The 16,486-nt window shown below is 46.0% G+C and overlaps 1 protein-coding gene across 12 annotated transcripts in view; it reads right to left on the bottom strand.

Moving 5' to 3' along the window:
• MYCBP2 (MYC binding protein 2) overlaps nucleotides 1-16,486 on the bottom strand; it is a 3,160,061-nt gene that overhangs the window by 189,544 nt on the left and 2,954,031 nt on the right. For all 12 annotated transcript variants that reach the window (XM_069639721.1, XM_069639717.1, XM_069639718.1 and 9 more), the window contains 2 exons: nucleotides 4,702-4,798; nucleotides 994-1,113 (listed from right to left, as the gene is read on the bottom strand). In XM_069639721.1, coding sequence (XP_069495822.1) covers nucleotides 994-1,113; nucleotides 4,702-4,798 — 217 coding nt within the window. The remainder of the gene's footprint in view (nucleotides 1-993; nucleotides 1,114-4,701; nucleotides 4,799-16,486) is intronic.

Genomic DNA, 16,486 nt, shown 5'->3' with positions numbered 1-16,486 from the left:
CCACACACTCAACAATTATCAGCCCGTTTGCTACACTCCCATTGGTATCCTCACAACAGCTACTAGTGGAAATGGAGAAGGGACACCAGGATTCCCCTTCATCATTTCCATAGCTGGCATCTCTGATTTTTTTTAAAAAATGAGAAAAACTTGCACTCTTTCCACACAGCCCACACAGAGACGCAATGAGACTCAGGTAGGCCCAGCTCACTGTCTTCCTCGCCATCTCAGATTCCCCCACTATCTCAAGTGACAGCATCGCTCTTGCTCCCAACCACACACTCAACAATTATCAGCCCGTTTGCTACACTCCCATTGGTATCCTCACAACAGCTACTAGTGGAAATGGAGAAGGGACACCAGGATTCCCCTTCATCATTTCCATAGCTGGCATCTCTGATTTTTTTTAAAAAATGAGAAAAACTTGCACTCTTTCCACACAGCCATTTCTCATGTAAAAAAAAAAAAAGACAAACACCTATGCTTGGGTGTAAACAGCTATAACACACTCCATTACAGGTTCTCGTTTGGGATAACTATGCCAGGAACACTGTTAAAGGCCTCTGCTTTGCTTGGGACCTTTAATTTGGCTATGTGGGCTACCACCATCCAGAAAAGCCAGAATGCTTTGTTGTACTATTGCTTAATTACTGTATCTTTTCAAAAGAAAATACATCATCAACTTTGTCTCAGAGCCGGTGCCACAAGGAGTGCATTAGCTTATAAAAACTATTCACTTGTCAGATGTTGACATTTCTTCAAAGCATGAACCCCCCCCCCCCCCTCCGGAGTAAAACTGAGTAAGTTAATTGTTATCTACACATATAATCTTCTTATTAATCATTTGTATCACTGTTACAGCATGAACATGTGATTTTGCTTTCAATTATGGCAGGCTAAGAATGATGGAAGACACTTATGTTTTGAGGAAAGTATATAGACATCAATACTAATGTTGCTTCATTTACAAGTTCCTTCAAAGTGGTTGGTTACCCTTGTTGTTGCAATGCATCGAACCGGTGATCGATATTCTTCTTCCATTTTTGTGAGAGCAATGATTGTTTCTGCAATAGCATTTTTAGTTACACGAGACCAAGCTTCAGTAAGATGCCCCTGTAATGGATAAAGCTATTTAGAATTGCCTGTAACAATTTGTATAATTTCATGTACTATAAAATACTCAAACTGCAGAAGTCGTAAAATATATGCAAATAAACAATATTTACCAGAGCCCTCTCCCCCAATGAGGTCCGCAACGCACACTCGAAAGCTTTATGCAAAAGTTGAAGGAGCCAAGAACTTTCGGCGCATAATCCCATACTAAAATAAGGTGCTATGTCACATTGCTAAATGCTACATGATTAGAGGCATTTTCATTAAGAGAAAGAGAATCAAGATTATGAAGCCAAAGAGTTAGGTGACTTGTACAAAGTCCATAAAACAAAAAGTCACGTTAAGAAAACATTAAAAGGTAGTCTGCTCTTCATTACATTTTCGACATATAATTCCACTTTTTTTGCGTAGCATGTGAAGCAGTACCAAATGATAACTGACAAAGGCTTAGGCTAATACATCACTTGTGTAAAGCAGTGATGGAGATAACCTAAACACACTGTCTTCCATATACATGGTGAGACAAGAGTAGTGTTGATGCAATAGTTACAGACAGGTTGCAGTTTAGCAGGTCTATGAATGACATATTAGAAAAACTAATCTATAACCTGCCCAGGCACTAAGAGAGAATGGACCCCTAATGGGAAAGGCTTAGCTCCCATGTCAGAACAAAAAACATAGCAGGACACACATCAAAAGGATAAAGTAGCAATAGAAGCTTTGGAAACAGGATTAGGCATTTCACACTACTGCTAAAAATGATACGTGCCCTTTCAAAATTGCACCATCTGACAATTGACAGTTTACAATTCTTCGGAAATAGAGACTATGAAGATCCCTTTCAGCAGGAAAGGCCGTTTTATTTCTTAGCCACATCATAATGTGGCTAAGGAAAAGAAATGTCCCGTTTAACTACTTTACTTGTAACATAACCATTCAGCAACACTCATATCGTCCTGTGGATCATATTCAGATACACCTTTGAGGAGACAATTTTTCCATGGTTTCTAAGCTATATTTAATGTAATTTTGTGTTTGGTGGTTAAATGCACACCAACTTTACTGTTGAGAGGAAACCTGTTTTTCCCTGCCACTTCAATATGAATTCAAAATTAATTTGCTTTAGAATGTCACTCCTATATACAGGATGGAGCACAGAACAACTGGCATAGCTTTTTTTCAATTTTATTCAAGTACAAACAACAATGGGAACAACATACTTATCCACATATAATCAAATAGCCTCAGTATATCCATACAAGAGTTACACATAGTTAGAAAGTCAAAGACATTAAGTCCCAGGGAATCCCACAAAGTCTGGACGGGACGCCAAGTAAGTCTGCAAGGAGAGACAGATATATTTGGGTCTATTCCTTGAGGGTAACAGAGAAATATATACTCCCTCAGTACAGTATCAGGTTTACACATTTTCCAGCAGAGCAGTAAACATCTCTTAAGTAGCCAATATTAACAAACTTGTGCAATAACAATCATTTTACCATAGAACCCCTGCAATGCCCACCCAGAATCAACCGGGATCTGAAGGGACGTTATTACGGACAGGTCCTCACACACATCTGTTAAAAAAATGAGGACTAGAGGGCACACCCAAATCAAATAGAAATATTCTGCATTAATAGCCTTACATCTTGGGCCCTAACCTCCAGCATTCTCAAGACCAATATTCTGAACTCTGGCTAGAGCGTAGTGAAATTGGTGTAGGACCTTAAACTGTATTAACCTGAACTTAATCTACCGCCACCGTTGTTTCCGGACCGGCAGGGTCATAATGAGGCCCAATGTTTCAAATCAGGCCCATAATATTTACTAACAGATAGTATTGCCACACAGTTTTGTTTTTGTGTCTTAATGACTTGACTGAAAAGCTGTATAACGCATAGAAGATTTATTTCGGCTGACATCATTTTGCATGAATATACTTGTATTTATCCATTCCAAATAGGGAAAACAAAGTTACTGTCATACTTTTTTTGGTTCACATAAGTATTTATATATTTGTCATTTCAGTTTACAATGTGATTTGTGTATAAAATCCTGCAAACACACAGAGGACAGTGCTCAAAATCCGTGAGCACCGTCCTCTGTGCGTTCGTGGAATTTTGCTTGCACTTCGGATTTCTAGCTACCTGCTGCCGGCATGTGCCACGTTGCCTGCGGCAGGGAGCTAGAAATACGAAGTGTGAGCAAAATCCTGTGAACACAGAGTACATTGCTTACGTGAGCACTGTCCTCTGTGTGTTTGCGGAATGTTGCTTGCACTTCGGATTTCCTGCTCCCTGCTGTCAACACGGCGCATGCCGACAGCGGGGAGCTAGAAATGTGAGCAAAATCCTGCAAACACAGAGGACAGTGCTCACGTCAGAGAGGATCTCAGGGCAAAAGACCCTGAGATCCTGTCCGACGTGAGCACTGTGGGGTTTCATGTCTTACTGCAATTTTCTTATTTGAACACTTTACAGTAGCTTTAAAAGCGGCAGGGAAGGAAAACAATGGTAAGGGAAGGCATCAAAGGACAAAAATAGAGGTGGGGTGAGCCGAGCACAACCAGTCAGATTGCAGAACCAGGCGCGGCAAGCATCTGCATAACCCTTATCAGCTAACAGAGGCAATCATTGAGCCAGGAAGGGTTCCAGCTCTACATGACATGTATCACAACATTGCCGATTTTGTGTTGCAAGACATTGATATATATTAAAACTGATTTAAAAAGGATGAGCAACAACCCTAGCTATATTCAAAAAAACTAAGAAAACCCAGAAAGGACAGAAATAATGACTGCTGTCAAAAGTATTGTAAATTACTTTAGCTAGTTACAAAAAAATTATACTCACATGATTCAATGTATCATTTTATTTGGAAGATGCATGGTATCTTTCCAATTCAAAGATGGCCGCTAGTTTCGGCTTGTTTCCAGAGAGCTTCCTTAGAAACAGTCGTCCAAGATGGCTGCCTCCATGGAAGAGCTCAAAGAGTTCCGAGATGGGCAGGAATGGGTGAGATTAGCCACATGGATTAGCACATCCAGGGCAGGGAATAGGAGGGATTCTATAACCAAACAACTGTGTATCCCTCCTCAAATGTCATCACCATTGGAAAAGCATTACAGACCCTCATTCAAAGCCAATATTTGAAGCTCTTATGTTAAAGCTCTTATCTTAATGACAATAGTTTCGGCTTAAAGGTAGCGCTTTTTATGCCACCTACTAGTCCAAACTAAAAATGAAATTCCCCTTTTAACAATATTCTTTATTTCTTGCTGTTGTTCCAATGCTGATAGTATTAACTGTTGACCTGCACACTCGCAGCAAAGAACGGTGCCAATTAAATGAACAATGAAAATACACGCTTCCTTCAGTTTTGAGACTCATGTATGAAGTTTGCTCCTCAGTAGAGGGTGATAGAGAGTCATCACCCAACATACAAAATGCATAATGAAAATTATCAATCTCACTATATTGGTACCTTTGGCAGGATATTACCGAATGCACTTCTGGCTATGTGTTTCAAACAATCAGTTTTAAAAATGTAATTTTCAACAATTTTCCACACTGTGGTCAACAAACTTACTGCTGCCATATCTTTTATTAGCTTGATAATTATTTCTGAAATCTGTGTTGGGGTTGAGCCTTTCATCCACCAGTGACTTTCCCCTCTCCGGATATAGCTGCAAAAAATATATATATATATTTTTAAAAATAATTTATGTAACTGAAAATGAATGCATAAGTGACATCAAGCAATAATTTTGAAAGCAATTTTACACGATGTCTGTAGTTTTCTCGAGGAATAACAGGCACACCCACTTCCCATGGTACTCATGATAGAAAGAATTCAGAACCCCTCAACAAAATGTTCAGTTATTCCAAAATCTCTTTAAGGCAACAGGAGGTCTTATGTTTGTGAGGTCAATAGTTGATAGTCTTCAGTTTGAAATTAACAGTGACACATGATGTGAAAGTGCTGCTGTCACTTGCCCTAGACAGTTTGCAATGTGTAAGAGACACTGACCACTAAAAATGGTGCTTGAACATACAAGTCCCTGGCAAGGATCCTACATCACTTTCATAGTAACAGGTACATTAAAAAGCCTTTTGATACCATCAACCACTAAACATCCAAATGTTCCTAATGACATTACATGACCTATTTGGAAAAAAGAGAAACTTTGATTAACTCACAGGAGTTGTATAGTCTTCCATTTAGTGATTGGCCCAGAGCATTACACTTTGCAAACTAAGCTTTATTCTAGGTGTCGGCAGAACTGGATAAGTAAATGGAACCTTGTAGGATGCGTACTTGCTAGCCCACAATGCTCCCTTTAGTCAACGCCCTTCACAGACTGTCTGTTATTGCTTGTGTGTGCTTAAGAAAATAAACTATTTAGAAATAAAATCAACTGAGATATTATATATCAATTATAGGACGTCACCAGTCACCCTAGGTGAAACCAGTCATCCACAAGAAATGCAAAACATTTATTTTGACCAGGAGCACAGATCAGCATGCCATTTTTCAAACTAATTGTCTGGCCCAGGTCCCCCATAACTGGAAAATGTAGTGCAAATCCGAGTTACAGTTTAAAAGATATAAATGGTATAAAAGAAATTTGCATTGTTTTCCCATAGGAAGCTATTTGCAATTTCTGCTCAAGCACAAAGCCCAAACGGCTGGATGGATTTTCGCCAAAAGAAAAACAAGTTGGGCACAAAGCACTCACAGGTAATTCTTTCATGCTTTAGTGAACATCTGTCCAGTAGTTCTTTTAAAAACAATTGGCAGAGAGCGGGGTATCCCGGGTACCCAACATTTTAGTTATATCCCCTATGATGCATTGCTGGACTCGGGGCTCTTCATTTGTGAAAACCTGGCATATTGAAAATCGAGATTTGCAAGGGCAAATTAATCTCGATTATGTTTTTAAACATGTCTGGTTTCCAGTTAATACTAGTGTGAGGCAGGGCTCATCATTGCTCGCCTACCCTTTTCACTTTATTAATAAGCTATATGAAACTTTACTGGGTTGCATAGCTGATGTTTGTCGTTGTGGTGATTTGAACCTTCTGGTAGTGTTTCAGGCAGATGTGTTAATTGCGAGTACCCATGTTTCACTTCAAAACCAGATTAATGCTTATTTTGAATTTATCAGTAATCTTGAGTTTACTGCAAATGTTCCAAATCAGATGTTCAGATATGCTCAAATAATAGATGGTTTAAATTGTTGCCTTTTTCTTTTTAAGAAGAAAAGAACCTCAAATTGTTACCTAAATATTCGAATGAGGTCGTATTTCCTTTTCCTCTAGACTTAATGGTGTAAATCAAATTAAAAAGCAAACGGGTAGAGTCATCCAGTTATTGTGGGAATATTTAGAGGTTGGAAGACTAGAATGCTTACCCTATTGACATGATGCTTAGGGCCTACTTAGTCAAAGCAAAAGCAATAGCTCGCTATGGAGCTGGTGTGTGGGAAATGTTTCCATACATACATTTAGGAAAAAATATATATACATATATATTTTAAAATGCTTGGCTTTCCAGACTGCTTCAAATTTTGCAGACAAAGCTAAACGCTCGGCAACACACGGGCGATGTGGTGCATCATTGAACCAAGAAATGCTTACCGTGAAGCGATGATAGAAGGTTATTGGTTGGGGCACAGATCACCATGTAACAAACAACTTCAGGTATGTGATAACCAGCTTTAATCATACCCTGAGGGGGCACACACTTACATGATTTTTGTTTACATAGAGAAACAAAGACTGAGCACTCCCATTCTCGGTGCGCGTTACGATTTGGAATGAATTTGAGATGCCATAGCAGATAAACACTATCCCTGAATCCACACACTTACAGGAATGGTCAACACGTGAAACCATAATCAACAGGGTTATAAAATGCCTTAATTGCACTCATTTTTTACCTTCTATGGGTCCAAGAAGCAGACGCACCATTCAATAAATAACAGTACCTTGAAGTTCTACAATAAGGACAGGTCAAAACTATTTATGTAAGAAAAACATCAAAAATCAGAACAATTAATTAGTAAACATGACACATATGACTCGTACCAATATATTGTTTTGCAGTATTGAAATAATTGGCGTTAGGTAGAATTTCCTTTTTGGGTGTAATTATCTCCACCTGTGAGTCCCCCAGCACTTTTTGCTGGACTCTTGTATATTTTACCAGTTCTCCCGAGTGAGTGGGTACCTTTTTTTACACTCACTCAGTCTTTTACTCCACCTCTGGGAAACTTTTTCAACCCCCTTGGTTATATCTTTTTGGAGTCATGCTTTCCTCCAACCTTTAAGGCATCTACAATTTATTATTGCAGCACACAACACTTTCTGTGCAGTGGGGTGCTGAGAGCTCCTTGAGCTGCTCTTTTTATTTTCCTTGTGTTAACAAATGTTACCAAGGACAGGGGGATACTTCTGATCATACCCGACTTTTATATTGTGGAATCAGCACAGCCCACCTTATGTAGAGTGCTGAAGAGACACAATGTATTCCTTTTTCCACTTTTGCTGTAACTTTCTAGTTACAGTGGCAGGTATTTCCGAGTGGCTGGTGGCAGTGGATATTTTCTACCGATTTATGAATTTTACACGCAGGCTCCTATTGCAGCTGAGGTGAGGGACACATGGGTCATTAACCTAAAACGGTGCCTGTCTTCTTTTTTCACCAACTCACAATGACTTGCCCTTTCTCGAACTTTCCTCAGCTAACCAAAGTGGGGCAAGTCCTGCTCACTCCTTTGTCTTCGATGGGCTCCCATTGAAAAACCTGCCTGGAGGTGCCATTGTGTCTGGGAGGACAAAGTTGGGTGCCTGGCAGTACCCTTGGGACAGCCACCACCCAAAGTTTGAAAGTTGCATACAAGCTGATTAGCTGGGTTCCTGCATAAAAAGCAAGGGTCGCTGGATTCAAGATGGCCGTCCATGGGGGATGGACGTGCCTGCGGAGCTCCCAGCTACCGATACTGGAGGAGGCCCACCACCTGGTGTCTGCAGCGAGATTTGGAGCTGAAACCTGGGCTCTGAGGTGCCATTGAGGCAGGAGAAGCGTTTGCCTTGGTAGTGGAGGAAATTGTGAGCCCTTGGCACGCGTGGAGGCTTGCCGCGGGAGTTGCGGAGCACCCGCGGGTGAGGCGGAGACCCGTGTGGAGGGCGGCTGCGACTTGGAAAAGACCCGTCGGGAGGAGACTTGCCCCGGAGCGAGGAGTTGAGAGGCGGCGGGTGGAGTGATCCACCTCGAGCATGGGCGGCGAAGAAACCACAAGTGGTCCAGCCTGCACCGAATGAAGGAGGCGGAGTGTTGAAGAGCGGCTCGGCCGGGCTCCCCAGGAGGCAGATCGGAGCTCAGGCGGACCAGGCGCGCGGACAGTGGGTGTCCAGCGGGTGCCGGCCAGGGCCGCGGGAGCAGCCTTGGACACAGCCTGAAGGGGAAGAGTCACGCGGTGCTCCCCGCGTCGGGGCAGCACTGCAGGGAGAGGCAGAGCGGGCCCCGCACAGGAGCAGTGGGCGGCCCGCGGCTGGCTGGGCGATGCTGGTTCGGCGCCTGCCCCCAGTGGAAGGGGGAGCGGCCCGGAGGAGGGCCCTACATCGGCCAGTGGACTGACCTTCTTGGGGGCCGGCTGGTATAGTCCCCCCGGGCGCGGAGAGAAGTGCTCCCGAGTGGGGGGGGGCACCTGCGGAGGAGTCTCGCCTGGAGGCTCCATCTCGAGGAACTGTAAGGGGATCAGGCCAGCAAAAGAAGACACTGGCTCCCCGGCCCCTAAGGTTTGTCTAAGGATCTGATCTCCAGGATCAGAAGTGTGCAAGTCCTCCGCACAATTTGGAGAGGCCTTCCCCTCGTTGCCATTGTTGCGGGTGAGTCTCCATGTAACTCGCGGAAGGTGGAACAGCAATTTGGTAGGCTAAAAGATCCCGGCATCTGAGGACAGAATTTAAGGAAGGCTTTGTCACCTGTTCAGGTGCATTTGGTGGGATTGGCGGTGTGCCACACTCTTAACCCCCCTGTTACTATGTCCACGAAGAGCAAAGGCAAAAGTGGGAGGGCGCAGTCTGAGCTCGGTGAAGCCCAGGGCACCCTTCCTACTATCTGGCTGCTGCAGGAGGCGAGCGGCTCGACTAGATCTTCGGGGGAGGACCTGGCCAGGAGTGTCTCTCACACAGAAGAGGATATCACAGCTGCGATGTCGAGGAAAGATTTCAGGGGGGAGATGCACACTTTGCACACTAGCCTCACAAAGACTTTTCAGGAACAATTCAAGCTCCTCAGGTCGGACCTAAACGCGGCTATGGGGGAAATAAAGCAGGTGCTGTGGCAGCAGGGCGAGAGGACAGACCTTCTGGAGAGAGGCCTGCAGGACTTGGCTAACGAGGTGACAGCCAGTAGCGAAGCAATTGAGAGGCTCGACACAGCCACGCACAACCTGGAGATCCAAATGGAGGAAATGGAAAATAGATCTCGTCGAGTCAACATCAGAATCAAAATGCTTCCTGAATCGGTCCAGGATAGAGACTTAAAAGGAGTAGCCCAATCCATCTTCACAGAGATTTTGAGGATTATGCCCCCGGAGGAGATTGAGCTCGACCGCGTTCACAGAGTGGGTAGGGGCAACGCAGGGTCTCAATCAAGGCCCAGGGATGTTTTGGCAGCATTTACTAGGTATGCTCAAAAGGAAGCAGTTCTCCGGGAGGCAAGGAGACAAGAACCAATCAAATACCAAGGGGAGTGTATCCCTGTTCCAGGATCTGGCGAGCAGTACGCTCACGAAGAGACGGCAAATGGGTCCAGTCCTCAAAGCTTTGAATGAGAAAGGCATCAAGTATAGATGGACATTTCCATTTGGTCTCGTGTTCGAGTGGGAAGGAGCTCAGAGGCGCATAATGTCAATGCAGGAAGGAGCGAGCATATTGCGCCTGGACCTGGTAGACACTCCTGTGGGATTGGGGAGGAGGGGGGGCAGTACCTGGCCCGGAATCAAGGCCTTGGGCCTGGTCAACAGTGGGAAAGAGGAGGAGGAGAGCGAAGCTAAGTCATAAACCACCTACAGGGAGCAGCGGGCAGTCCCCAGGGGAGGCAGGAGGGTCTGTGCAAGAAGGATCCTAATCCCCAGTTTGCTTTAAGGGTGGTGGACCACTGACGGGCGAAATTGGCGGGGGGGAGGGAGCATCCATCTTTGAATCAGAAAGGGTGGGCTTACCCGAAGAGGGGGGCGGGAGGGAGGCGGGAAGGGCACGCCCTTCGGGGGGGGCAGGAGGGGTGGATTGGGAGGGGGAACAGGGGAAGAGGGGGAAAGTGCAGCGGAGGGGGGAGCATGGATCAAGGCCAAGTGGGCAGAGGTTCTACTTACTGATGCGCGAGACGATTGGGGCTCAGGGGGAGCTGGCTGCAAGGCATCGGCCCCTGACGACTCAGGCTGATGGGGTCGCGGGTGATCTCAGAGTACTCGGCTTCCCGAAATATTTTTCCCCATGTTAAAGTGGCTACCGCATAACGTGAGGGGTTTAAATACCCCTCTTAAGAGAAAAAAGTTAGAATAATTTACGAAAAAAGAGAATCCTGACATTTTGGGGCTGCAAGAGACACATCTTAGACCTAAAGATCAGGGGCGCCTTAAATTACGGGGATTTGACCAGATTTTCCATGCCTCGGACAGGACTAGGGCAGGGGGAGTGGCACTGGCTATCAAAACCTCAGTGGGTCTTAGGATCTACGAAGTTATACAGGACAAGGAGGACAGGTACATCATTGCTATGGGGTTGCATCAGGGTAGCCCTTATGCTGTGGCAGTAGTCTATGCACCCAACGTGGGCCAAGAGCACTTTTTGAAGCGTGTCCTGAATAAGCTAGAGGATAATGCCCGGAGCCAAATCATCTTATTAGGTGACCTCAATATAGCCTGGAAAAAAGGTCAGGACCGGTCTGGACACTCGGACAGGGGAGGGGGGGGCAGTGATGTCTATGGATTTAATAGATAGGATTTGTGGAGCAGGGCTGAGGGACGTGTGGCAGGAGATTAAGGGGGAGGAGCAATGTTACACTTTCCTGTCAGGGGTCCATGGATCCCAATCCAGAATCGACTACATCTGGGTATCCTCGAGCCTGATAGGTCGGGTCCAAGAGGTGGTGACGGGCCCATTTGGCATGGCGGATCATAAGGTGGTTTCTATGATTATGGACTTAGGGCCCAGGGAGAGAGGGGTTTGGACGTGGAGGTACCCAGGATCCCTACTTAGAGACCCGATAACCAGACAGGAGATCGAGGAGAAGATTAGGGATTTCTTCCTCATAAACCAAAGGGGGGACACAAGAGAAGAGGTCAGATGGGACGCCTTTAATGCTACGCTGAGGGGGGATCTAATAGTGGCAGCGGTGCATAGAGAGAGGCAATTGAAAGCGCTGGAGGCACGACTGGAAGAGGAAGTCGAATTGACGAGGCGGAAAGCGGGAGCGACCCCGTCTAGGCTTGCAATGAGGGAATATCGTAGAACACTGGGTCAGTTCGAGATACTTAGGATAAAGAGGGTTTAGGGAGCTCTCCCGAGGGTGCGCCAACATTTTTACGCCAAGGCAAATAAAGCGGACACTCTCCTTGCGCGGCTGCTCAAAAACGTGATCACGGCCTTAATGACCGATTCGGGGAAGAGAGTAACGGAGGCGGGGGTGATTCGTGAGGCTTTAGTGTCTTTTTACGAAACCTTGTATATGTCGCAGACCCCTCGGGACAGTTTACAGGAAGAATTCCTAGATAAGGTTGAGTTGGAGTGGTTGGGGAAGGAGGCTGCAGAGAGGTTGAACGGGGAGATCAGGGAAGAGGAGGTACTGAAAATGATTATGGGTCTTCCTAGGAATAAAGCCCCGGGCCCAGACTGCTATACTGCAGCGTTTTATAAAACCTTTGCAAACGTTCTGGTCCCGCATTTAACTACCCTCTTTAATATGTTTGGGGCCACAGGGACAATAACCCCCTCCACGGAAGAAGCCAGGTTATCCCTTATTTTGAAGCATAATAAGAACCCGGAGGAGCGGATGTCCTACAGGCCCATCACACTGATTAATATCGACGCCAAGATCTTCACGAAGGTGCTGGCGGCTAGGCTGGAGGGCTTTCTTCCAGAGTTGATTCATCCGGATCAGGCAGGGTTTATAAAGGGTTGGCAGACAGCGGATAACATACGGAGGGTGGCCCATCTGGTGGAAAAGTCTCATAGGACGAACACTCCCGCGGTCCTTTTATCCCTGGATGCAGAGAAGGCTTTTGACCGCGTGGAGTGGTCCTTCCTGTTCAAAGTGATGAGGAAGATGGGTATTGGGGGGGAATTTTTTACGCATGGTACAGAGCAATTATCAGACACCTAGCATGAGGATAGCGGTGAACGGAGCTATGTCCAGGTCTTTCAGAGTGGGCAGGGGTACTAAGCAGGGCTGCCCCCTGTCCCCTATGCTTTACGCGATTTATCTTGAACCCCTCTTGCAGGCAATTAGGGAAGCGGAGGGGATTAAGGGTATCCCATTTGGAGGGGAGGGGGGTGGACCAAAAGGTATCAGCATTTGCAGATGACCTCTTGTTAACCTTAACGGCCCCAGTGGAGTCCATCCGAGCGAGTAGGGAATTGTTGGAGGCCTTTGGTGAGGCCTCTGGTCTCAAAATCAATCGTACTAAATCGGAACTTCGGAACCTAACTATAAAGGGGGAGGAGCGAGAAACTCTAAGGGGGCTACCCCTTTCCTTTGGAGTCCGGGGGGGATCATTACTTCGACCCTGGCAGGGTGGTATCGAGCTAATTACCTACCTCTGCTTAAGGACATTGAAAGGGACTTCCGCAGGTGGAGGAGCCTCCCGATCTCGTGGTTGGGCAGGGTGGTAATGACTAAAATGGTAACTCTCCCGCGCCTGTTGTATCTTTTCCAGGCAATACCACAGGCAGTCCCCATGGACTTTTTTAAGAAACTAGATACGTTAACTAAAGAATTTTTGTGGGACGGGAAAAAACCACGGGTCAGTAGGCAACTGTTGATGGCTCCGAAACGGGAGGGGGGCTTGGCTCTGCCTAACTTTCAAGGTCATTACGAGGCGACGCAACTACGAGTCATCCAGGATTGGTTGCGGGAGGGCGAGGTTACACAGTCTAAGCAATGGGGGGCAATGGACAGAGAAGTGGCGCACCGCAGTCTGGCGGAGATCCTTTGGCTCCCGAAACAGCATAGACTCAGGCATCTGTACGAAAGTACCATCACGTCATTAATGGCGGAGAACTGGGACAAATTGGTGAAGAATAAGGGTATCACGACTTTTCCCTCTCCCTTTACGCCTTTGTTTGGCAACGGGGAGTTTACCCCAGGGATGGAACGAGGCGCCTTTAAGCAATAGCAGGAGGTTGGATGTAGGTGGTTGGGTGATTTGTTTAGGGGGGAAGATTCTCCCCTTTGAGGAGTGTAAGATGGAATTTGGTGTGAAGGAGGGGGAGAGGCTTCGATATGCGCAGTTATGCCACAGGGTTCTGAATTCCGCGAACAAAAGCCACAACGAGGGAGAAAACGCGGTTTGAGAGGTTTCTTCTCTCGAATGATGGATCCAAAGGCCTGATTTCCAACCTATACAGGATCTTGGATGAAACGCCTGGCAGGCGCCCATGGAAATATATGCTGAGATGGGAACAGATCCTTGGTAGGTCGATTGAGCGGGAGGAATGGGAAAGATTGTGGAAGAAAATCCCTAAACTGGTTAAAGCCTCCCAACTGCAGGAAATGTGGTATAAGGTTCTGGTTGGGTGGCATAACACTCCTGCCCGTCTTAAGGAGATATATCCCACTGCTTCTGGGGTCTGCTGGAGAGGGTGTGGGGAGGAGGGAACGGCGCAGCATATCTGGTGGTCATGCCCAAAAATTCTGTCTTTTTGGAGGGAGGTTCAGGGGGCTAAGGAACAAGCATTCGGTCCGGGAGCCAGTAGGCCCCCGGAAGTAACCCTATTGGGAGTGGAGCGGTCCGCGGTTGGGGGGAGATTAAATCCTGTGGGAAGGCAAGAGCGATTGTGACATTGGCTGCTATGTTGGTAATACCATAGAGATGGAGGAGCAGGGAGGTACCGGTTCTCCCGGATTTGTTGCGGAAACTTTGGGAAATTGTGGCCCTCGAATGGGCAACTTACGCGAAGGACAACAACTTGAAGTCTTTTGCAGGGGACTTGGAGGAAACCTTGCTATTCCTTAAGGATGACTTTCAAATTGGTTGGCGGCCCCAGCGCCTGGTTTACTCAATTGGCAGTAGGTGTTGGCGACGGATCCATGAGGGCTACGGACCATGGTCAAGGAAGAGCCGTACCAGGAAGGGGTGGGGGGGGGGCTTGAAGGGGGGATACTGTTTTCTGTGTTGCATATTGGTCGCTTGGAAGTTTTGATTCATGGTTTAAATGAACTACGGACACGTCGGACCTGCCTTTGGGGGGGTGGGAGGCGTGGCGCGGAGTTGGGGAATGTTCTTTATTTCCTTCTATGTGGTAAAACCAACAAAAAGAAGTTACAAAAAAAAGCAAGGGTCTTGATGCTGAAGCCAGAATCGATCACTGGAAGATCCATTCCGAAGAAGAATGAAGAGTTGTCTGCAGTGACTGCTGCTGCTCCAGCCCACTCTTCTGTGCGACAGGGAAGATCCAGACTGGATGACTTTCTCCCTTGGACTGATGGGTCTAACCAGTCTCGACCAACTACAATTTGAGTCCTCCCATGCAGTTCTGTGACCTTCCGGGCATGCAAACTTGTGGGCATCTGTCTGGGCCTACACAGATTCCATCCTGATCGAAGAAGTCCCCTCAGAAGAGTTGAGGGCCGAGAGAAGGGAGAAAATCTGCCAGGTGACAACTGTCGTTGCTACAAAGCCTGTGTCGAGCCTTCACAACAAAGTGCAGTGAAGGTCATCTGCTGGGCATCCATGTGATTGAGCCTGACAATCTGCTCCAGCCAAACATTGCTGTTCTTCATCATAGAAAATACTGTCTGACTCCTGGGTACTTACCTAAGCAGGTTTTCTGTTGCTGTTCGCTCTTCCAGAGCTTTTTGAATCACATTGGGGTGGATGACCCAATCGTGTTCTCCCATGCCTAAGGACATCCGTCCTGGAGGCTGAAATCCTTCAGGTGGCCTATCTAGAACCCCTGAACCCTTTCAATCCAATTCCATTACTAACTTGTTACAAAAACGCTTCTGATATTTGACAACTTTGACAGTGTCTGCCTTCCATTTGTTCTGCCGCACACGTGTCACTGGTCCCCCAGTGCTTCCATCTGACTTTTGAAACTCTATTTCCCCAGATAGGGTTGCACTTCTAAGGTTTAGGCCTACAGAAAGTTATCTAATTTACCAGTATTGCTGTTTAGTACATGTTGGTTCATGAATGATTTGCTAACCTAAAGCTACTCTTGATACTTAACTGTTTCTCATCCAAAGGTCTACTATTTAGCGGAGTATTTCAACAGCAAATATCTAATGTTTATATCTATTGGTGTGAACTATTTTTACTTATCTGAACTGGAATGGTTTTAACATTGTACTAGTATATATAATGAACACATTTTTTTTATAGAACTACAGTGTGTGTTTCCTTGACTAGAAGTGTGCTGGAAGGTTTTTGTACTCAGCTACAGACCTCTTCCCTTAGACTAAGCCTGACTGCTCGACCATAGCTGCAAAACCATTGGGGTAGTTCAGGCCAAACCGAAAAGTTGGAGCCCTGTACATCTAAGAGTGAGTCTCCTAGAGTCCTACCATGGGTGGACTTTATTTAATGTTTACATTTGTAAAGCGCCCAAGGGCATCAGGGTGCTGTTGCAACTGGTTACATTTAGGCATATTGATGTGAATTGAGAATGACCAGGGTGTCAAATAGAAGGGTAAACCTGTTGGGCAAAAAGCCAGGTTTTAAGGGCTTTCCGAAAGGGCCAGTAGGAGGTCTCTGCTCTCAGTTCGGGCGGAAGGGAGTTCCAATGTTTTGCTGCAACTGAAGGAAAACTGGAACCTGCTCCTCATGACCTTTTTGTCTTCGGCTTCTTTAGTCGATTGGCATACCTTGTCCTTACTCGTCTCGTGGACGTGGCTCTCTCAATCTTTCGGCATAAGTATTGTTGGGCAGTGTGAGAGAGGCATTTGTGCGTGATGGAGTGTTTTAAATATTATCCATTCCCAGATAGGTAGCCAGTGGACTTTTTTCCTGGTGTCAGAGATGTGGTCTCTTTTGGATATATTCAGAGCTGCTAGAAGAGCATTGTTTTGTATGACCTGGAGTTTCTCTAGATTACGTTGCGAAGTACCAGCGAGAAGGACGTTAAAATAGTCAAGTCTTACTCCG

The sequence above is a fragment of the Ambystoma mexicanum genome, chromosome 7q (assembly GCF_040938575.1).
Source record: "Ambystoma mexicanum isolate Mex_15411 chromosome 7q, UKY_AmexF1_1, whole genome shotgun sequence".
Taxonomy (NCBI): Eukaryota; Metazoa; Chordata; class Amphibia; order Caudata; family Ambystomatidae; genus Ambystoma; species Ambystoma mexicanum.
This window is presented reverse-complemented; position numbering and strand designations above follow the sequence as displayed.